Genomic DNA, 22,871 nt, shown 5'->3' with positions numbered 1-22,871 from the left:
TATTATTATTATTATTATTATTATTATTATTATCGTAAATTGTAATTTTTTACCACATTATTATCATGCAATGCATGCAATTCATTTTTTTCTCCCTTTACTTTTAAAATGTACATATGCTTTTGTGAGTTATTATATTTATTTTTTTTACACACGACTTGTAAACATCGATCTCCTTTTATAGAAATATCACGCGGTATACAGCCTCATCTCTTAACTAGGAGACATTGTAAGCGAAGTAATATTTTCAACTAAGGGGAATGCCTAATAGCAATTTGGAAAAGAGCTGCAAAAAACGGCAAGCACAGTGTTAATTGTTTGCTTTGCAGAGTGTTTCACAAGGGGCTAGTGTGTCTTGCTGTGATGAAGAAAAAGTTACAAAAAAAATTACAAAGTTGGTAAACAGTTTGGTATTACGAGGCAAACATTTTCCAGAGACGAAATCAATAACAGCTAGATATAGAGTTTACATTATTTTATTTATCAGAAATCTTACACACACATATATATCACATTGTTTTAAGAGCCTATATACCGCCATATACAGCGCACATAGAACATGAATTCTAGAATCTGGAACCTACACAATTAGCTACAAGTGCAAACTGCACCACACAAGGACAATATAACAAGAAGACTTGAAGAAGCCATGAGAACACTGAAGACGGGACACTGACGAGGAGCGCCCTCTCTGTACAGAGTTATGATGCAATTTGTAAAGCGCTTTTTGCATATATTAAGTCACAAGATATGAAAGACAACTTTACCCATATTGTGAGATTAAACAAAGAAAAATAATGTTCTTAAAACACACACACATAACCGATACACTTCAGTACAAAACACTATAAAAACAAACTCGGCATCTTATCTGCCATGGAATACATTTCTAGTAAAGGAAACACAGTATTGTTCGATTTTAAATGGAATAGTTTTTTTTTTCCCTGTCGGTGCAGGAATTTTAGCAGCTCAGAAATTTTTAGCAACCTTTGACTGAAAGCACAGCTTATCAATGGCTTGGGAAGAAGGAACGTGAACTTCGCAATGGCTAGATAGGGTCGCGACTAACTCGACGGCGGTTTGGCGAGATGGCAGCTATTTCTCTATAAATGAACTTGGGGTCGGTTGACACGGTTCTGTGGCCATGACCGTGAACGCGAGAGGGGTAAAAAAAAAAAAAAAAAAAAAAGCACGTGGTATCCCGTCCTCTTGACATAGAAACGGTCTTGGAACACAGAGTTCCAGCGCGTTCTAGACTCTCCTTGGAACCCTTATTTTGTTTGGAGTTACATAAATGAACGATACCAAGCAGCGTACGAGCTTACCGCACGGGTGCAGTATAGGGCATTTAAAATTGAATTATTTGGGCTTCGATAACGCGATGCGTTACTTTTGGAAACCTTATTCGTGATGATAGATCTATACAGAGCGACCGTTGTTAATTCAACGATGATGTACAAAGCCGCATGTATCTTTTACCACTACATTTTAATATACAGTTGCATAGAGTTAAAAAAAAAAAAGCCGTAAAGGATTTAAATATCGTTTCAAAAAAGATGGATAACATCCCAAATGCAAAACCATTAGCCTTTTCAAAAGGGCACGAAAGTATTTTGCAAAATGATGCAGTGTTGGGTAGATGTTACCTTGGGGAACAACACCAAGTCCAGAGTATTGCTTTCCAATCCAGGTTTCGTTTGATGTTGTATATCTGAATGCAGAATAGAAACGCACGTCTTTTTTATCATATCTTAAAGAACACTGGGGCGTAGATAGATTATGATTATTATTATTATTTATTATTATTATTATTATTGTATTTAAGATATTCATCTTGAATTACTGAAATATATATAAAACGGTCTTTTGCAGTTTAGGAATTGCATAAAGGGGTAGAGATGTGGGGGGGGGGGGCTACATCATCATTAAAACGTGTATTTTAAAAAGTTACAATTCCCAAGTCGACCTTGTTGTTCTGTAATTATTTTATACAGGGAAGCTTTGCCTACAGTGGCTGGAAGGGGAATGCGTCATCTCACTGTTAATATTAGGGGTCGGTCACCCAGCGGAGAATTTATTCAAACGCGTTTTTGTATAGGCTATACAGCGAGGTTTTATTTTGGTTTTTTTTTTTTTTTTTCGGTTGTACTTGTTAAATATCACACCTCAATGCAGGCTCTCGAACTCGCATTCAGTGTCGCCTCCAGCACTGGCTTAGTTTTGAAACACTCCTGAAAAGCTGCAGCCCCCTTAAGCGATTAAAAGCGAGTGCGCTTCGTTGGGGGGGGGGGGGGGGGGGGGGGATTGATGCAGAGACCCCGCGCGTGTTACTCCTGCACAATTTCAATGCATGCTTGCTTCATTCACGGGGAACATCACTGTAATAATAATAATAATAGAAACACATTAGATAAACGCAATCTTTTTAAACGGCCAGTTTTCTTTTCTGTCTTGCAATGTGTTTTTTCTTCATTAATTGCCTTCACATTCATTCATTTATGCTGGTATTGTGTTTTTGTTACATAGGGATGAATACGTGCTTTACAATAACAATACAAAATAGCCTCGGTATACTTCAGTCATCTCACAGTATACTGCAACTAGCCCAGCTCGCCGGTTCGGCTCGGTTTGTTTTTTTTAAGTTTTAAAAGAAAGGCAAAGCTTGCTCTCTCATTAGCAGTCTCTTCTTCTTCATTCTCCGGTTCTGAAACCAGATCTTCACCTGTTGGTCGCTGAGATTGAGCCGCTCGGACAGCTCCCGTCTCCGCTGGCGGGTTATAAACTCGTTCAGCACGAACTCGCTCTCCAGTTCCGCTAGCTGAAGCTTGGAGTAGGGCTTTCGCTTCTTTCGGGTGCGGGTTTGCATCGGGTACCAGGGCGCTCCTGTTGGAGTACAGATTGACACATTAGTGAAACGCACCGTGCATTACAGCCACTTATATCACAGAAGAGAGCAGGGCTTCTTAACACTGGTCCTGGGGGTTTCTGCTGGTTATCATTCCAACTGAGCCTTCAATCACTTAACTAAGCCCTTAATTGAACTAATCATTTGCTTAATTAGACCTTTTTAAATTGTTCTCCGCTGTGAAAGATGCAGATTTCAAATGTTAACTTGAAATCTGCAGCTGTTTTTAAGAGCTGAAAACAAGCAGGAAGGTCTGTAATTAAGTAAAGGATTAATTAAATTTAAGAGTTAAGTGACGGAGAGCCTGTTGGAATGAAAAACAAGACACACAGGGGTTGCCAGGACGGGTTTGAAAAGCCCTAGACTTAAAAATATGATCTAATTTTCTTTGAAGTGGCACATTCTGCTACTGTAATATATTTATTGTGGTCCATTGGGGGTTCTATATGCAAATATTTACCTTTTTAAAATTCATAATTTAAAAAATGATATTGAACAATTTTTTTTTTATAGAATGTTAAATAGAAATATTAAAAATTAATAACTAAATTATTTTTTTAGGACTTTGAAATATGAAGCAATGGATTTGGAACGCCTTAACTGTGTCGAGTTGGGTCGGATGTGTCTAACAAGAGTACATTATAGAATTGATCTACATACCTGTGTATTTATATCTATTATTTCTATAGCGGCATGGTTCCTTTATAGAACAAAATACGGAATGCCGGAGAGTCCAAAAAGAACCATCCGAACACATGGAACTGTAGAATTCTCAGCGACTATTCTATTCATATGTTCTATCATATAAAGATTTCTTAGTTACACCACAGACGTGTAAAACGCGCATTCATGCTATTGTAGTAGATAAATGCAACCTGAAACATACGTGTTTTAGACAGTCCCTCGCTCCGATATTCCTCACGCATTCCAATCGGAGGCGATTGGGGAAGGAGTTGCATTTGGTTATTAAGAATCTGGACGCTGTAAATTACAGCGGCTGGTGTCAAATGAAGTTTACTGCTGCAGTTAAATCCTAGCATTAACGTGATAATGAACTTGCAAACAGACCAAATTATTTGTTCTCATTTTCTTAGCCACATTAAAAGGCATCCTTAGTTAGAAGGAGTGGGTTATATTATTGCTGTGTGTGTGTATACGAGTCGTTAACAATAGTGCTCTATAGTGCTGCACGGTGTAGACACTCAAACAGCATACAGGCTGGTTTTTATAACTAACATCCAGTTGTTTCTATATGCAAAATCATCGTCAGTCACGCCGTTATTTTTTTACTAAGCGTGCCGAGGGTAATGAAACCAAGGGCTGCACAATCCGAAGTGAGGTGCCCGAATCATCTCTGCGTTCTGAAAACCCAATAAAAGACGAGTGGAAAAGATTTACAGTATAACAAATAATTTTACAGTCCTGTTACCATTTACTGGGTATTCCGAAAGGCAGCATGCTATGAATTTGGAAATGCATTGCTTGTTTTGCCACCCCTAGCGGTGTGGCACACACATGCAACCCCAGACTGCTTATATTTGTATGCAGAACAAGCTAAAATGCACGCTGCCTTCAGATGCTCAGTAAACACAGATGCGTGTTTTAATAACAGTGATGATAAATAATGCGCGCATGCACACTCACCCCCACTCGTGGACATTGCGTGGGTGTTCGTGGATGACAGGGTCGGAGGTTCTGAGTTTTTGACGCCCTCGTTGAGCAGAGACGAGTTCGAATCGGATTCCAGGGACTGGCATGAAGGGGGGTCCTGGGTCAGAGCCTCGACTCCCGGGTAATCGTACTTGGAGAACCCGCTGACGCCGTTATGGAGCCCTGCATGGTCTGGGGCTATGGAGCTGTCCCTCAGCCGGTCCTCTCGCTTGAGGGTGCCGTTCTCCGAGCAAGCTTCCCTGCTGACGCTACCGCTGTTGTAATAGCACTTGCCTTCCTCCGGTCTGGCTAAATCGCAGGCTCGGTTGAAGGAAGGATTCATGGGCATTGGGCTGCCGAGGTAAGACTGGGCATACCCATTGCAGGGCTCGGAGGAAGCCCAAGGTATCGAGCAGACATTGTCCCGTCGCGGGTATGGGAGAGACGGCAGCCCGGACAGCTGCCCTCCAGCAGCTGCTCTGAAATTGGGAAAGTAGAAGGCGTCTCCCGTGTGGATGTTCACCAGTGGTCCCACAAAGCCGGGATTAAGAAGACTATGATCGCCCATTTCCGCGGGCCCGACCAACACAGCTTCTAGTTTATTGCAATCTGACATTAAACATAGTTAAAGCTAGAGGCGGCACCCATTGGTCGGACCGGGAGTCACGTGATGGGGGCCAACAGAGCAGAAGGTTCCCTCCCACACCGGACAATATGAGAGAAAACATTAACTTCTGTATTACGTTTTTATATGGTCTTTTTAAAAATACTATAAAACGATTTATTAAAAAAAAATACCCACAAAGTCTGGCACGAGTTGCACTTGAATTTATTTCATAGACAAATTTTGTTTTCGACTTCTATTTTTCTTTGCTAACGATTAGTATGTATTTTCTGTTGGGGAGGTGTAATCTGCTGTTTATATATAATCTCTCCCCAAGCATATTACACTGGAATCCTTTGTCAAATAAAACGCTGGCTCTTGGTTTACGGGCTTGCTTGAATGCTCAATAGACGGATGCGCCACGCCAGTCTCCGCTCACATTTACAGTGCAGGGGTCAGACGGATTAAACCTTGCGCCGTGTTTTAAAAGGGAAGACGTTCTCCACCGCGCTGTTTTAACTGCGTCTATTTCAAATAATACACTCCTCACAACAACTGAACAGAGAACCCAATAAAGTGCACCATTCAAACGCCGGAAAGCTTGTTAGGGTGCCAGGACATTTTTATATGGGTTTTACAAGGTAGCTGCAGCATGCACGGGCTTAGCAGTTTACCCCGTGAAAACTGCTATTGTTATTAGTAAATGATCTGTAATTAAAAATATAAGGCCTATACTCGATAATATATAGCAATGCGATACAACAATTTAGCTCTTCATTCAGGTTTTTATTCGTGTGTCATACAGAATCACGCGCATCCACAGTGTTTAGAATTCACATCCTAGCCCTGTATGTAATGTATCTGCATTGTGTTATATGCTGTTTGTATTGAATGTGCTGTGCCCTGTATCTATGTATGTATCTGCATTGTGTTATATGCTGTTTGTATTGAATGTGCTGTGCCCTGTATCTCACTGTATTTAATGTATCTGCATTGTGTTATATACTGTTTGTATTGAATGTGCTGTGCCCTGTATCTCACTGTATTTAATGTATCTGCATTGTGTTATATGCTGTTTGTATTGAATGTGCTCTGCCCTGTATCTCACTGTATTTAATGTATCTGCATTGTGTTATATACTGTTTGTATTGAATGTGCCATGCCCTGTATTTAATGTATTTGCATTGTGTTATATACTGTTTGTATTGAATGTGCTATGCCTTGTACCTCACTGTATTATGCATTGATCATCACTATCTTGTAAAGCGCTTTGTGATGGTGGTCCACTATGAAAGGCGCGATATAAAATAGATTGATTGATTGAAAAAAAAATATTTAATGCTACTAGGACTACAACTAATGTTAGGATAATAGTTATAACAGTAATAATAATATAAATAATAATAGCGATAGGGTTAATAGTAATTGTAAACAGACAATGGGAAACCAATAATTAGAATCATATATGGAAATAATAAAAACAAATTAAACATAAGAAACTAAAACGAAGGGAAATGTGAGGATGCGTTTTATTGCACTTGGTGTACCTGTATGGTGGCAGCGCGGTGGAGATCTCTGTGCTTTTCAATAAGACAAGATACACCCCGGAGACGGGGCCCCTGATCCAGAGTACACCGAGAAATGACTAAACCGCATTGCTGTTAACGCACCGATTACTATTTCTGATTCCGCTGTGCAATTGATCAACTTTACTGCTTATGAAATATGGCGGATTTTTCTCTCTCTCGTTCTTTCTTTCCGTGGAGGTGTTTATTTATAATGTGAACGAGATGGACATTGAAAATCTGGCACTAAAATTGTTATGGGTTTCTGTCTGGCGTTGGGGATTTCTATCTATATTTATCTATCTAGGTATGAAAGGAGGTATAACTGCAGTGTACATTTTTTTTAATGTAATGCGAGTACACATTGTCTGTAGCATCGCATAGGGACAGACCAGTCCAATTAATTTATCACGACGTCATACAGAACGTGAACACACACCTGGATGTTCCAATGGAATTAAATAGTGTCACGTGTCTCACAAAAAATACATTGAACTGGCGTGACCCGAACGTAGTTCAAACCAGACTGTGGTTCATAAGCCCCGAGTATGAGTGACACTAAATATGCGTTAATAATAATACAGGCTGCCATATCTAACGTTTGACTAGCCCTATAGCAAACGACCTCCTGAACCTTGTATTAAAACATTACAAGGCGGTGTAATTGAGTTTGATATGCTTACACCTCGATTAGCGCTAATATTACAGGTAGTCCACGATTAGTCACAATTAAATATGAAACCACCCTTATATCTATTTGCTGGCTGTTTATTTTTCTTAAAGCGTTTTTCACAAAGGAGAAATCCACTCGGATCTCTTCCAATGAAGTTGGTGTCAAGTCTCTACGGGTATGTTGATTAGGGTCCAAGTGCAATTAATGATTTTTTTCTGCGTAGCCTGTATAGCTGGGTGATGTATTCCGACGTGGACACCAATGCTATAGCCAGCGAGTCGTGTCCCCCCCCCCACCCCCCCCCGCGATTCAATGCTGCTGTCTGATGATGGATACCCAGAATGTTTTATGAAAGCCGTTTCTTTGATATTAGATGCATGCGCCCTGCCTTGGGGGACAATTCCAATTGGTAATAAAGCGCGTAGGGACGGAAGGGAAGGCTCTGACACGCGTTTGCATGGGGGGGAATCATCAAAATGGACATGTTATACAAATCATATTCAGTGAAGGGATTTTATGCAGAAGGGTTAAGCGCGTTACGTCTTCCCAATTCGCGCAAAGTCAAGTCCGTTTCATTTCCCCCCCCCCCCCCCCCCCCCCCACCAAGGTCTGGAAATGTTCCGCAGAAATAATGATGCCAAGTAGAAAAAAAACAAAACAGCACAAAGTTTCCATGGAACACCGTAGAGCTGTTCTACTGTAATGCTGCTGGAAGAGAGTCCTGTAGGATAATGTGTTCATTTAGCTCGCTTTGTCTGTTAAATTAGTCTTTTTCTGTGAAAAGTGAAAACAAAACTATCTATTGCGGTAGGAAATCGGTTAGTAACATTTATACAGTCTATTCTAATAGGTTATATGTAGGCCTGCTATATAAAGCACCGTATAATAATTACACTGAGAATGCAATAATCAAACATATTCTTGAGAATATAGTTTAAACTAAACACAAGTGTTACCAAATAAATGTTAAACGGATCTATCTATCTATATATATATATATATATATATATATATATATATATATATAATATATATATATATCTATATATATCTATTTATATATTAAGTTCAATACCATTTAAGTTATGGTGTTACGATCCAATAATTCAAGTTATGGTAAATTATGCACATGGTTGTATTGCTTCACAAAGCCATACAATATATCAAATAAAAAAAAGTAATTTTCAATTACCCAGTGAAAAGAAAGCACCACTTCGCACAATACTAATAAATGTAATCTCACACTTGAATATCAAGTTCAATATTATTATTATTATTATTATTATTATTACCGCTAGCTGCTGTCAAATACCAAAATTGTTACCAACAACCGAAAAAGCGTGTAGCGTCACAGACTACCGGGTGCCTGTCATTGTTTTGTAATTAACGGGCAGAAATACCGATCTGTTTCGATCAGAGCCGAGAGAGAGAGAGAGAGAGCGTGTGCACAAAAAGACTAAACGAGTTTGAGAAGCATCAGGTATACAGTTTTTCATATTCCGAAAAAAAAATTAATATTGCAAACGTGATAAAACAAAATGTTGTGGTTTTTTTTTTCTTTTTTTTAATTTCCATAGTTCAAATCTCAGGTTTGGAAAACCATAAGTTTTTTTGAAAAGGTTTCAAAAACACTTATCACTTGATTGCTGTCCAGTGAAGTCAGTTTCCACTGATTACATCTCTTTCTGTTTATCATTAAAAACATTGACCTGAACCCAAGAACTGAGACGGTTTTTTTTTGTTTGTTTGTTTGTTTGTTTTGGGTTTTGCTTTCCCCGCTGCAAAAGTTGTGTTAATTAGTTAGTTAGATTCGGATATCGGTCGATATGATTATTAAAAAATAAATAACAAAAACACACACACAATTATCACCTTCATAAGCATAGCCCGGAGAATGATACTGAAACCCAATCGTTTCAAATACAAAGCAGAGTCAGTATATTCTTCTGCAAACGTGTTGTAGGCCCGTCAATTAATAAAACAATTAAAAAAAAAACACGACACGAAATGTTATGGCTGTCTGATTACACGGGCTAGCAAACAAAAACAAAACATTGAATGAAAAACATGAATAACTGGCGATCTTTATAATCCGTCTACAAACTGTTTCATCATTGTACCAAAGAGACTGAACCCATGCAGCTGCACAACATTACTGTAAATATACCAACGTGTTATCATTTATTTACATAAAACTTAAGCAGTGTTCTTGTTAGCGGCCACACAATCTCCCTACAAAACTGGAGATGGCGGGAGGTAAAACCAGCTACTGCCCTAGTTCCTAAGTTAGTATAAACCGCTAAATATTGTATTCATAACGTATAGTGCCAAGCCTCAAATTTGATTTAAAACGACGAGTTGAGGAACCGTATTCATTTTGTATATGTTGTGCATCTGCGTTTTAAACACAACTGATTTCTAATAACTTAAAAAATAAACTTGGCATTTCAAAACCTCTGTTAAATTAATTACAAGAAGGAAATAATACGGGCATCTCACCTTATCCACACAATCAAGTCTTGACGCTCAAAGGGAGTTCGGGTAGCAAGTCCCATTTATCACACCGTGTGAGCTCATCGCAACCCGGGTGCATTTTCAAAAGACCGGCTCTGAAAATCCAAACAAAAATGCACAGAAGTGAAGCTGGATTCGACTTCCCAACTTTTTTTTTCTTTAAGGAAGAGCGCGCGGTGCCAATGGGCGCTCTAGCGGTTCAAGGTCATTGTCTCGTTCGCTGGTGTCTGAGTCTTATTTAAATGAACCCCCTTGGAATCTATATGGACAGACAGGGTGGCCTATAGGTAAACAGAGAGGTTTTTTTCTGAAAACATCTTGCACGTTAGGCAGATTTTTTTTTTTTGCGTCAACAACCAACAAGACAAACAAACCGTAAGCTAATTAAACACGAAACCAAACTTTTAAATTCAATTTCAAGGACGTGCAAGTAACCAAGGCCTGTAGCAGCTGGGGAGACTGCTGTATGTGGACTAGATAAAAACAAAGAACACGAGATTGACTCGCGTTTTGATACTAGGACGATAAAATACTTTTTTTTTTTTTGAAGATTTCTGTCGACTCTTAAACCGAGACTTGCTAGCCAAGTCAAACCGCACACTCCAAATGAAATCCTACTCTTTATGCGATGCTCTGTGTGTCCGTCTGCCGATTGTTCCTTCGATCTAATATGTGTGTGTGTGTGTGTGTAATATATATATATATATATATATATATATATATATATATATATATATATATATATATATATATGTATCTCTATTTAATATTGAACTGCCCTGCTTATTGTCTGAAACGCCTTGTGCTTTGATAATAAATCAGTTTGTGTGCATTTTAAACTTCACCACGTGTATTTTAATATTGTTTTTTTTTTTTTAGTGGATGTAAAACATTGTTGCCATGGTTTTTATGTATTGGGTATATGCGTTCTCTTTCTTTTTTTTTATATGTCAACTTCAATGCATTTTCAAAGTCACATGTAAGCACTGAGATAAACAAGTGAGATGCGCGTTCTCATCGGCTAATCGTGCTTACCTTTTTATTATTCAGCTTCATTTTATAATCTATACTCTTCATATGCAAGGGCTTTAAATGAAGGCGCATCATGCAAACAGGAGACTGGTTAAATTAAAACGAATCCCGCGCTTTCCAAACACCATACTCTGGACCTTACGTACAATGTAAGATTGATATCTTTAAACACAGACGAAAATCTGCGATCATGCACGCAATGGAAAGAAATTAGCGTGGAACACTTCATTTAAATTATTTTTAAATTCAGCCTGGAATGACTTTCAGATAAAAAAAAAAAAAAGTATTTTAAAATATTCACCTTTTATTTAAATCGCCTCAATTAGTAGACTTATACAATAGTCTGGTCAGTAATTTAATAGGATGGTTATGAATATGGTCTTTTATTCCTGTATTTGTCTTGTTTCTAGATAGTAACGTTTAAAATACGCATTGCTTATATATATATATACATACTATATATATATATATATATATATATATATACACATAGTGACACATAAATCTCGAAATCTCGATAGCAGCAGTTAAATTGGCTGTCAGCTTAACCGATTCCAAAACAATCCTTAAACATTAGAATTTGGAAGAAGAGAAAGATTCTTAGGAATGAACGCATTAAAAATATTACTAAATTCACAATTTCCAAATCATTCCAAACATATGAACAAGAATATATGGAGAACTGAATCATTCGATAAAGGTACGTTTTGTATTTAAATCGCGCGTGATATTCTCAGTAAGAATGCGACTCAACCCACTTTCTTGTATAAGGGTTATTTTTAAACCAACAAACCAAAAACAAAACAGTGGATGCATCTTGTGATTTTTGTGACATACGAGAAGAAATAAGCTGGCCCGGATAGGGCGTAGTACAGTTTAATATCAATAAGCAGTTATTGTAAAAACAATCCGCTAAAAACACGTGGAATTTAAACTAGAACGAGGAGGGAACAGATTTAGAACTTGTTGAAACAGGACTTTTTCAGTCCAGTCTGGAGTGAGGCGGTCTGTTAGTGAGAAGTCGGTAGCTGGAACAATGAATATCATTTTTTTCAAACAGTCTGCATTAATAGGGTGTGTATATAATGGACATGGGCAAATCCGCAAAATAAAACTGATTACGCAAATAGTCCTGGCTTTTTGAATAGTAGCATTATTTTCATGCAAGCGACCCGCAGCGTCGACAAATAAAAAAAAAATGGACCTTTTTACCGCACTTTTATTAATTTTAAAAGCATGGGCACACATTTGTTCACGGATAGCATATAACGGATGTCATTGCGTTAGATTCTAGATTGACTTCTAGTTAGACTCTGGACTGTTTGTGTGTTGACGCGAATTGCATGCGTGACGTAATGCAGGTATAGATGTGTCTATATATATTATATATATATATACAGATATATATATATATATATATATATATATATATATATATATATATATATATATATATATATATATATATATTATATGCAGGTATAGATATATGTATATATGCAGACATGCGCACATCTCCGGGTCTGTGTTTACCCCAGAGCCAGCAATGCATTTGGTTTTCGCTTCACTTCCTGATATTTGCATGTAGTGACCAGCAGAGGTATTCAAACTCCACCTATAAGAGCGCCTACCCGCGTCACAGATCACGTCACATGCTGCGTAATTAACGCTGCTCCACAGCAGCAGTGCGATGGCTTTATACTCTCCGAACACTCCAACAAAACACAACTACGAGGCTTAAGAGAAGCTCGAATTGTGCATGATCACAGCTTACAATATGGTATGTGTGTGTGTGTAATTGTTCGTGTATAGCAACATTGTGAACAAGCCTCACCGACCACAATTAGCACTCCTGTTGGACTAGCGCGCCAGAAAGAAACATTAGATTCTGTTAAATATCTGTGAATATATATACACACACATACATACACACACACAGAGTTTCAGAGAAGGTTGAACTGCATTGTACAAAATGAAATTGAATTTAAATATATGTATTATTTTCTCTTACACACACATATATATATATATATATATATATATATATATATATATATATATATATATATATATATATATATATATATATATATATATATATATATATGTATGTGTGTGTGTGTGTGTGAGAGAGAGAGAAAATAATACATATATTTAAATTCAATTTTTGGATAAATTTTATAAACCTTGGAAGTAAAACAATGTTAGTTCAAGTTCTCTGAAGAGACTTTCACACATACACATTATTATAATATATATTATATATATATATATATCTATATATAATTAATATATATATATATTATATATATAATAATATATATAATATAATGAATGATTAAGCGGACTAATCAACTACTTGAGATCATTGAATTGTCGGATTGAAATTGGCGCTGAACTCCAGATATGCATGAACAATGCTAACAGTTCACTGGACACAACGCTATCCCGTCGATGGTATATCTGTATGTGTTTAGAGTGTGTTTTCTTCTCGGGTGTAGTCTGTTGGTTTTCTGATTTGTATAAATGCACGTCATGTAAACAACCCCGCGCGGGTCGCCTATAGCAACAATCCTGCTCGTGCGCCTTGCCCACTATCTGATATCATGTCGGCTTTAATTTTAATCGAAATAGCAGACGTTTATTTTATCTCAACACGTGCATTTGCTCAAAATATTGAAATAGTAGCCAAACGTGAAGCAGCTATGTTTGCAGTGCACAACAACGAAGGTTGATAAGTAAAAATTAACTCAAAATTAATGTATTTTATTTTGTATGTTTCTTGTCTCTCTCCTAACTTAATAATTAATAAATGCATACATTATGTATTGTTATATTAATATAGCTATTTGCAGTGTAGTACGAATCCAGATATTCCATTGCGTGTGTGTTGCTTTATAAAATATAGTTTGTGTGTATTTTGGTGTACAGCTCTTTTCAAGAGCGAAATGTCTGTGCGATATGAAGTCTTTCACTTGCACATAGTTACGTGTTTCCTATTAGATATGTCGACATAAGCAAGACTCTTGTCATGCCTGCACTCAAATCTTTTGGGGGAAAAATAAAGAATGTCAGATAAATCGAGTGTATCCGAGTTCCAGGTTGCAATAGAAGATTATGGACACTGCGCCGTGTGTGTGTGTATATAAATATAGATAGACACACACTGTATATTCGTACAGCGCTGAAAAGGGGACTTTTGTCCGAAACGTCCTGAAATAAATTAACCAAGCATTTAACCCTTTTGTTTACGTAAGTTTATTTTTTTTTCATTTTTGTGCACTGCAATTATTCCTCCTGACATTTTGGTTCACGGTAACACACACACACACACACACACACACACACACACACACATATAATATATATATTATATATATATATATATATATATATATATATATATATATATATATAAAACTTTGTTGTGTGTATAATGTATTGATGTGTGTTTGTCAAGCGAAAATGCGTTTGAAAACAATCGCTGGATGGTTAGTACACTATATTGAAATCTATTGTGTGTATGAGAGAGATATAGTAGTATATAGTATATTGTATATGAATACATTTCAAATATATACTTTTTAAACGGTGCAGAAAAGTTAGTCTCGTTGTTGCACAGAGAAGCTGCTCGTTTAGGTTTTTCTGCACTTCCGTTTTTTATGCATTTATGGCTTGTCGTTATGACCTGTCTAGACTTGGGGAATGACACCTTGTTTGTCTGTAAACAGCAGCGTGTCAGTGGCTGCGCGCCTCCGAATGCTTCCGAGTTCCCAGCAGTGCGCAGGGGCTGCCGTCTCCAGCCCCCCCTCGCTCCTGTTTATTATGCACTAGCCGCTGTGATGTCAAGGTCAAAGAGACTGCATAGTGCATAGTCACGTTCAAGGGTAACCCAGAAGTGACGTCGAGAACTGCAGACGCAGATCAAGCAGTCAACACCAACTAGCAAACATCTCGAAAGCCGACTAGCCCGGCGACTCTGCTGCGTGACTTGGAGACTTTTTAATTTTTTTTATAAAGACGCACCCGTCCTGTTTATATTATATTATATTATATTTCAATTCGTTATTTAGTTTTCAGCGCATGTTTAGACTCCAATACTCTCCAAACGCTCGTTTTATCATTTTCTTTCAATGTATTTTGTTTAAGTTCAGGTTTATAGTGTGTGTGTAAATCTGAATAAGTGATCAATAATCTATTCTATCAGGACTTTTCGGACTACAAGTCCTTCCTCAGCTGGATGGAAAAGTCCATGCTGTAAGAAGCCGCTGTTATGTTGTTTACAACTCTACTTATTCTCTGCAGCTGAAGAACGAGTTGTAGTCCCAAACGTCCCGAGATTAGATTATATATATATATATATATATATATATATATATATATATATATATATATATATATATATATATATATATATATATATATATTCTAATTATTATTGTGTTGTATATAATTGTTGCAAATGTTCTATATAAATGAATGGATGCTATCCAAATCTTTTGTTGTTGTTAATGTTGCAGGTTCTCTAGCTTCCTGTTGAGTTTCATACAGTCGTGTTGCTGATAAAAAAAAAAAAAAATTGAGTCATGTTTTGAAACGGACTGTAAAAGCGAGACGTGTTGCCGGTAACGTTACAATGAGGAACGCGGTATTACAAAGAGAGCAACGCATTCTCACTCTCACAGAGCGAAGAGGAAATATTAAGTAAAACCCATTGTTGAAGTTCTCTGAGCGTGCCTTGCAAAACTGTGCAGATATTTCATGATACGCTGAATATTTTTGCCGACACTGCGAAGTTGAAGCTATATAGTCTTACTATTGAGAAAACATAGCGATAACGCATGCACTTTTAAAACTCAATAAACGTGTGTTTGGACGCTGCCAAATAACAACATAGCATTGCGATCAGAGCGATCTATAATGCAATACGATTTACAGCTTGTATGCATTCTGCGTTTCAGCTTGGTATCTGCAGTGTAATAATTATACAGAATGGTTCTGTTCGGGTTTAATTTGTACTCGTGTGTCACACTTCACTGCAAGGGGATTTCAATTATATATCGTGACGTGTGTGTTTTCTTTTTGTTCCCTCCCACGACATTTTATGTAAAATTAAGATGAATTGGTCATTGTTTTACCATCGTTAATAATTTAGCATTTGTATACAATATAGATTATAAATATAAATATCCTCGTATAAATATGACTTCTTGTAACAGTCGTTAGTTAATCTCGACTTGAAATATATAAATGGCATGAGATTTCACGTTTGCCAATCTGAAATTATTATTATTATTATTATTATTATTATTATTATTATTATTATTATTATTATTATTATTTCCTGCGATTGGCGTGGGATTTGGATAGAAGTAGCGCATTGGCTTTTTTTTAGACCTTTTTTATAGTATAATGCAAGTCTTATAATAGTACATCAGGGTTAAAGAAAGTATTGAAATAAATACAAGCACTTTCCAAACAAAACACACACACACACACACACACACACACACGCACACACAGTCTGTGCAGGAATATCGCTAGAACCTTGTGGAGATCCACAATAAAAACAGTGGTCCCCGTGGTGTAGTTGTCAGATAATTCTGTCGTGTGAATAAAAAATCATTTTTTGTGTGTGCGTGTTTTTTTTTTTTAAAACAATTGCTGTAGCCCTGGACCTTCCGAAATATTACCGGCGATATTACTCAGGGCTATTTTCCGCTGCTGTAGGAACTTGAACTGATCCACAAGGCCGTCACTTTTAAGAATGTTAAATGGAGTATTTTTGTCCGATCAGAAATTCAAGTGTGTGTGTGTGTGTGTGTGTGTGTGTGTGTATAATATAAATTACACACACCCAGAAATAATAAATATTTCTGTACGTACTAGTTTTCTGTTTATTTCGGTTTGCCTCAATTGAGATGGAGATTCATCTATAGATAATACAAGGTTTTTCTTTTTAAGTCTGCATATTTATCTAATCGTATGCATTATTCTGGACCAGTATACGTAGCATTATATATACCAGTATGCGTCGTATATATTATATATATCATATATATATATATATATATATATATATATATATATATATATATAGTGTGTGTGTGTGTGTGTATTTATTCTGTGCTGTTTCAGATGCATGCATGTTGAAGAATATCGAGGTGCTTCCAGTGCAGAATGGGTTGTGCACTATCAGGACTGCCACTCGTTTCCAGCACTATGTGAAGGCTGGTTCGTGTAAAGAAAACCAAAGCCTTCACGATACAAATTCTTCAATATTAATTCTACCGCATTGCGGAATTGCGCAATTCGTATCTGGTTCTGTGATTTCCGTTCAATTACCCCCCTTTTGGAATGTTCCTTCCAGATTAATTACAAGTCCCACCAAGTGTGATGGAAACGTTTTTAAAAAGAATTTCAGATTTCCTTTTAATGTGGGCAGACATATCTATCTCTACGCACACACACACATATAAATTACTCATGCATCCAGCAATAGTGAGGTTTCTGTGTATTAATGCTACACTCGCATATACGTTGTGTAACATAGTTCACTCTTGTACGTATTAGTTACATTCCCAGAGTTTTAACAATAAGATCTTCATCAAACTGTTTCCTGTATGTGCCCTGCCCCCTGACTTGTTGCATACCTTGTAAACGTGGACCAATTTCACAGCAATCCGCGCGAGCCACAATATTACAGGTAGGGGGAAATAAAAGATCGTTATTGATTGCATTGGCATCGTGAATTTCCCATTGATCAGTTGCAATATACGGTTTTGTTATTCTTACCACTGTGTGTGTATATCTATCTGTCTATCTATATATCCCTTTCAGCCTCTGTGTGCAGAATTGTACCACGTTAAGTCTATATCTATTTTATGTGTATATATGTAAATGAGTGTGTGTGTGTGTGTGTATATATATATATATATATATATATATATATGTGTGTGTTTTTATGTTTTAATAAATAATTCAGAATTCGTGACTGAGTGAATATATAAAACATCCCACACAGACACAGACCATGGACTCTCTTATTTACAATGAGTTGAGGTTTTTGCTGGAAGTGAAAATTCCATACCCCTGGCTTTTTCAAAGACGAAGTGAAGAAAAAAAAAGTTCATTTTATTTATTTTTTATTATTTTTTTAAGAAACACACGTTTGTGTTCAGTACGTATTATTCAAACATCACAATACACACACTCACACCAATACACGAGACAACGAAACAAAACAAGCAGGAGAAAAAGGGCCTGCATGAAGCACGACTGCGATGAATTAAGACTTATTTTACAAAAAAACAACATTGTGCATATTTATTATTCAATCTTTTACGTCTTTATTTTTAATTGTGTATTTTGTGTTTGTTTGTTTTGTGGTGAGTTCGGTCATTGCAATGACCAGAGCCTCCGGTATCCTCGGCGACCTCAGAATCATCCAGACTTGATCCAAAGTCTCTTTCAATTTTGTAATCATGATAAAGCAGCACGTGGTTTCTGCTCCACGGTTCCGACATTAGCAGTCGCGCGTGTACCAATACAGGCACCAGCAATTGTGATGGCTCACTTTTTTTTTTAATAATCGGCGTCATAATTTTTTCTCAAGTTCAGAAACTGCAATTCGTGTATTTGTTTTGAAGAGAATAAAATGCTACATCCTCCGACGAGTGTAAACTAATCTAGAAAAAAAATAACAATACATTTGTTTTGCTTATAATACACACGACTGATTATTTATATGCATGAATTAATGATATAATAGAATGTCCAGTTGTAAAGTCATGCCCCCCCCAAAAAAAAAATATATAATAAAATATAAGGGAGACGGTCTCTCTTCAACGTTATTTTAAATAGATTTTACAAAAAAGGAAAAAAAACAGATCAAAAGATAAAAAGTTCAGAGTTGAATTATTATACAAGATGATGAGATCAATATTCTTGATTTGACAGGGGGTGGGGTGGGTGATTGGGGGTGTATAGGGAGAACAAAAATCCATCATATTTGGGGGCCGCGTGGGGGGTATCAAGTGGGGGTCATGTGTGACGTCTTGGATTTGCACACGAACTTCTTTTCTTTCACGCGGCGGTTCTGGAACCAGATCGTAACCTGCCGTTCGGAGAGGTTGGTGTTGGCGGAGATGCGGCGCCTCTTTTCTTTGGTGATGAACTTGCTGGCCGCGTATTCCTTCTCCAGTTCCTTCAGCTGCAGTTTCGTGTAGGGGACCCGCTTCTTCCGACCGCGACGGTAGCCGCTTACCTCTGGCTGCAGCGGGACAACATCTGGGGGGAGTGGGGGGGAGAAAAGGCGTTTTTAGCCATTATTTCTTAATAGTATTGTAGATGTCTTGCAATATACCTTTACGATTGGGTCACAGTTCCCTAGACCAGCTAACCAACTTGAAAACTCAACGCAAACATTGAACTCAATGTAAATAAGTGTTTTGATTATCCTGCATTTAAAATTGTCCTCACCCGTAAAACACGGAGACCCAAGTGCCGTCAGTTGCACCGCCGCTCTGTGCGATATTGGAACGGCATGTCACCTGTGCAGGGCGCATGCATGTTATCACATGTGCAATAAGGTCCACAGCGCCCAGTGCTATTGAAGTGGCTATGGAGATTGCCGTTGTGTACCACGCAGTGGCGGGTGTTTCTGGTGTTGGGGAGGTATAATGTATTTTTAGAATTGGAATTCTAACACGCATTTATAATATAATGCACGCAGTGTGGGGACGATATATTTTACTGTCAAGTCAACATTTAGTGTGTATTTTATATTTCTATAGTATCGGTGTTATCGCATTACAAACGTGTGTTCTTTTTAAGGTTACACAACTATCTGTATATTCAAGCCAGGAGTTTAATTGATAGAATTAGAAGTCACTTAAATTCGTATACGCACTGAAATGTGGTTAATGCCGTTTAATATATCGGTATATATGAGCTTAATCTCAATTGAATCCCCTTTGTCTTGTCTGATTTTAAAAACGATCGCGCCTTTTTAAACGTGTCCCTTATTCCATTAATCTAATATCCACACACACTGCTTCGGGGTAGCGTTGCTTGAGAGAACCCTTTTCTCCCTCGACTGTTCTGAGCTCCAATATGAAACGTGTAGGCCATGTGTAATGGATACTTACCGCCCTGTGCGCTGTATGAAGGATTCACGCCGGTCCCGGTAATGAGAGACGCGTGTGTGTATATCTATCCACTTCTATTAATGAACAGAAAGAGGCAGAAAGTGAAGGGCTGGGTATGCTAGCGGGATGAGGCGATTTGAATTGATATCGTTTAATACTAACCACGAGTGGTCTCGCCTAAGACACCGAATCTTCTTCTGCTGTGTATTCAGCATGCAGGGGACACGTTCTGCGCTTCAGCAGATTCCATAAAACTAACTCAATACTTTCAATTCTAAGCTGTAATTAAAGATTGTTGTTTTTTTCTGGTATGGGTACAAAGGCGCACATAGCAAGAGCCCTTTCTCGTCTCCGTTGAAGCAACCGTCACTTGATCTCGTACTGTATAAATAAATAGATTTTTTTAAATCCTGTAAAATTAAACGATTCAATGGTGGATTTTTTATTTTTTTCGGGTTTTGTGTACATTTACAGGCAATAGATATTAAAACGGAAATGTACTTGTACTAAAAAGCTCTTTCAGTTTGTAAATTACATGCACTTAATATTGCAGAGTTTGCAAATAAATCCAGGCTGTTATGTATTGAATTATTTACAATTATTCACGTTCTAATTATTGTGCGCTCGCGCTGAATTAAGGCTTTTTGTTTTTGTTTTTGCCTTGACCGATTGCAGTTCAATCAAGGCTACTTGGAAAGTCTGCAACACGCGAAGAAAACAACTGCGATTCCATCCCTGAATATTTTTTTTTCTTGTTGTTTTAAACTTGAGGGATGCACACAAATAGGTCTCGCGGGCACGCCGAACGACTTCCGCCAACATTTGCATAATTCACACAATAGGTTTTAACAGGCATCTGACACGCGGAGGGGTTTGTGCGCTGTCAGCAGAGTTTTGACAATGCAACCACACACATGCACGCAGTGCTGGTTTAGATGAGACTTCAACACGCATTTATCATCCAGAACGCGCGCTCAATTGATCAATTACCATCACTCGCATTGCAGAACCCGGGCTGCCTTTAAACGGAATCGATGCAGCGCATGGAACGGTTTATTTTACACAATCTTTTTTTTTTTTTTTTTTTTTTTTTTGGTGTTTCAGTACTGCAGCCCAGCTACGTGTGTCATGTATTTCTATTACTGCAAGGGGGCACGTTTTTTAAAGCGTTGTGCGTGCTATAGACGCATCATGGCAATCGCAGACAGCTGAGCGCTCGTACGTTAGCAACGTGCTGATGTTTGAATTTTAGTATAAAAATTAACAGCGGGATATGAACTAATATTGCACCATTACTGTCTAACCCGCGTGTATACGATTGCGCTCTCAAAATACTCGCGCGAATGTACCCGACGCAATGAACTGCCGAGATAAAAATATCATCCATCTGTTTTTATAATGTCCACCGAACCGGCACTGGAGTTACAGCGTGTTTTTAAATTTGATTTTAAAGTCGTGTGCGCTTTTGTTGGAAGTTACCAATATGGCAAAAGCAGGATTTATTAATCTCTAACAACACAGGCTGCAGAATCCAAACTGATTCCGACTTCTCACATTTCACTCTGTGTGTGTGTGTGTGTGTGTGTGTGACTGCGAAGTGTAAGCTATGTAGAAGAGATCCTGCTCACACGATTGATATTCTGCCCTCGTTGCTTTTATTTCGAACAAACATTCACTTCAAACCCACATTGCTAGTTTCAGGACGGGGTGTTGCTGTTTTTATTTTTTTTTATAAACAGCGTTTAGATTTAGTTTGGAATCCGATGTGAGAGATTGAATTGTCATTTGCGGTGTGTGCAAGTTGATTTGTTCGGGACGGGTGTATGCTTATTTGTGATAGACCGGGCTGAGAGAGCTGAGATTTAATTTAGTTAGTTTTTTTTTTTCTTTTTTCGGTGTTGCTATTTTAATAAAATTACCAGATCAACCGTTTAAACATAAACGAATCCCCGGTAATTGGCAGAAGTTAGCAATGGGATAAAAAAACAAACTTAGTCACTATTCCCCCCCCCCCCCCCCCCCCCAATTAGTAGCCAAATATGACTGACAGTAAGTAATAAATCTTCACGCATATGCAAAAGCTTACTCGCAAGCTGGCATAACACTTATCAAAACATGATTTTGAATGCATTTCTTAATTAACCTGTCCGTGTCTGCTAACAAAGCGTGCATTGAGAAGGCAACCCGTTTTAAAACAAAGCTTCAATCTATTATGAAACATTAAATAATGTATAGAAAACAGAACAAGATACCTCCCTTTGTTATGCGCGGCCCCTTCAGCTAAGCGGCCACAATTAGATTCCCATACACTTGTTTCCCGTCCCTGCATTGCAGAGCGTTGCGTGTGGCTACAGCTTGGTATTCTGTATTCTAGAACGCATATGTGCTAATAATATCTGGATGGAGTCCTGTTGTAACAGGACGAGCTACGAGGTTCGTACCGGGAAAAGGCGACTTCCAGAGATGACTCGATTGGCTTTGCTCTTTGGAGCAGTAAACCTGTCCGTCCCAACCGTTCGACAGCGCCCAGTGCTGATAGCCCTCCATGGGTATCAACGCATCGTGCCTCGGTTCCGGATGAGCGCTGATGCTTGGTACCACCGACACGTCTAAATAGCCCGGGACGGCTTGGTACGAGCTTGCAAAACTCGGGTAAAACGCGAACTCCTTCGCCCGGGACGATAGTTCCTCGGAGGGGAGCGCGCCGCTGGGTTCGGCATACTTTTCAGCCGGGTGATAGGAGCACTGCTTCTGCTGCAAGTTCACGTTGTGGGAATGG

The 22,871-nt window shown here is 38.0% G+C and overlaps 2 protein-coding genes across 2 annotated transcripts in view; both read right to left on the bottom strand.

Annotated features, from left to right (window-relative positions):
- Nucleotides 1–2,286: 2,286 nt before the first annotated feature.
- hoxc12a (homeobox C12a) lies at nucleotides 2,287–5,288 on the bottom strand. The gene is made up of 2 exons (XM_041239226.1): nucleotides 4,550–5,288; nucleotides 2,287–2,883 (listed from the first exon to the last, which is right to left on the bottom strand). The coding sequence occupies exons 1-2, from the start codon at nucleotides 5,169–5,171 to the stop codon at nucleotides 2,645–2,647; spliced, it is 861 nt and encodes a 286-aa protein (XP_041095160.1). The 5' UTR covers nucleotides 5,172–5,288; the 3' UTR covers nucleotides 2,287–2,644.
- Nucleotides 5,289–18,072: 12,784 nt separating this feature from the next.
- Nucleotides 18,073–22,871, bottom strand: part of hoxc13a (homeobox C13a) — a 5,162-nt gene continuing 363 nt past the window's right edge. The window contains exons 1-2 of the mRNA XM_041239225.1: nucleotides 22,534–22,871; nucleotides 18,073–19,232 (exon numbers count right to left, since the gene is read on the bottom strand). The exon at nucleotides 22,534–22,871 is cut by the window's right edge and continues 363 nt beyond it. Of these exons, the coding sequence (XP_041095159.1) occupies nucleotides 18,976–19,232; nucleotides 22,534–22,871 (595 nt within the window). The 3' untranslated portion in view covers nucleotides 18,073–18,975. The remainder of the gene's footprint in view (nucleotides 19,233–22,533) is intronic.

Source organism: Polyodon spathula, chromosome 53 (genome assembly GCF_017654505.1).
Source record: "Polyodon spathula isolate WHYD16114869_AA chromosome 53, ASM1765450v1, whole genome shotgun sequence".
Lineage (NCBI taxonomy): Eukaryota > Metazoa > Chordata > Actinopteri > Acipenseriformes > Polyodontidae > Polyodon > Polyodon spathula.
Note: the sequence above shows the minus strand (reverse complement) of the source record. Positions and strands in the feature narration are given on the sequence as shown.

What these genes read in the sequence shown, in the direction of transcription:
- hoxc12a (XM_041239226.1), bottom strand. Translation starts at nt 5,171, where the DNA reads ATGTCAGATTGCAATAAACTAGAAGCTGTGTTGGTCGGGCCCGCGGAA. An exon ending in CGCAATGTCCACGAGTGGGG is followed by an intron (nt 2,884 to 4,549) that starts GTGAGTGTGCAT and finishes GTACTCCAACAG; the next exon opens with GAGCGCCCTGGTACCCGATG.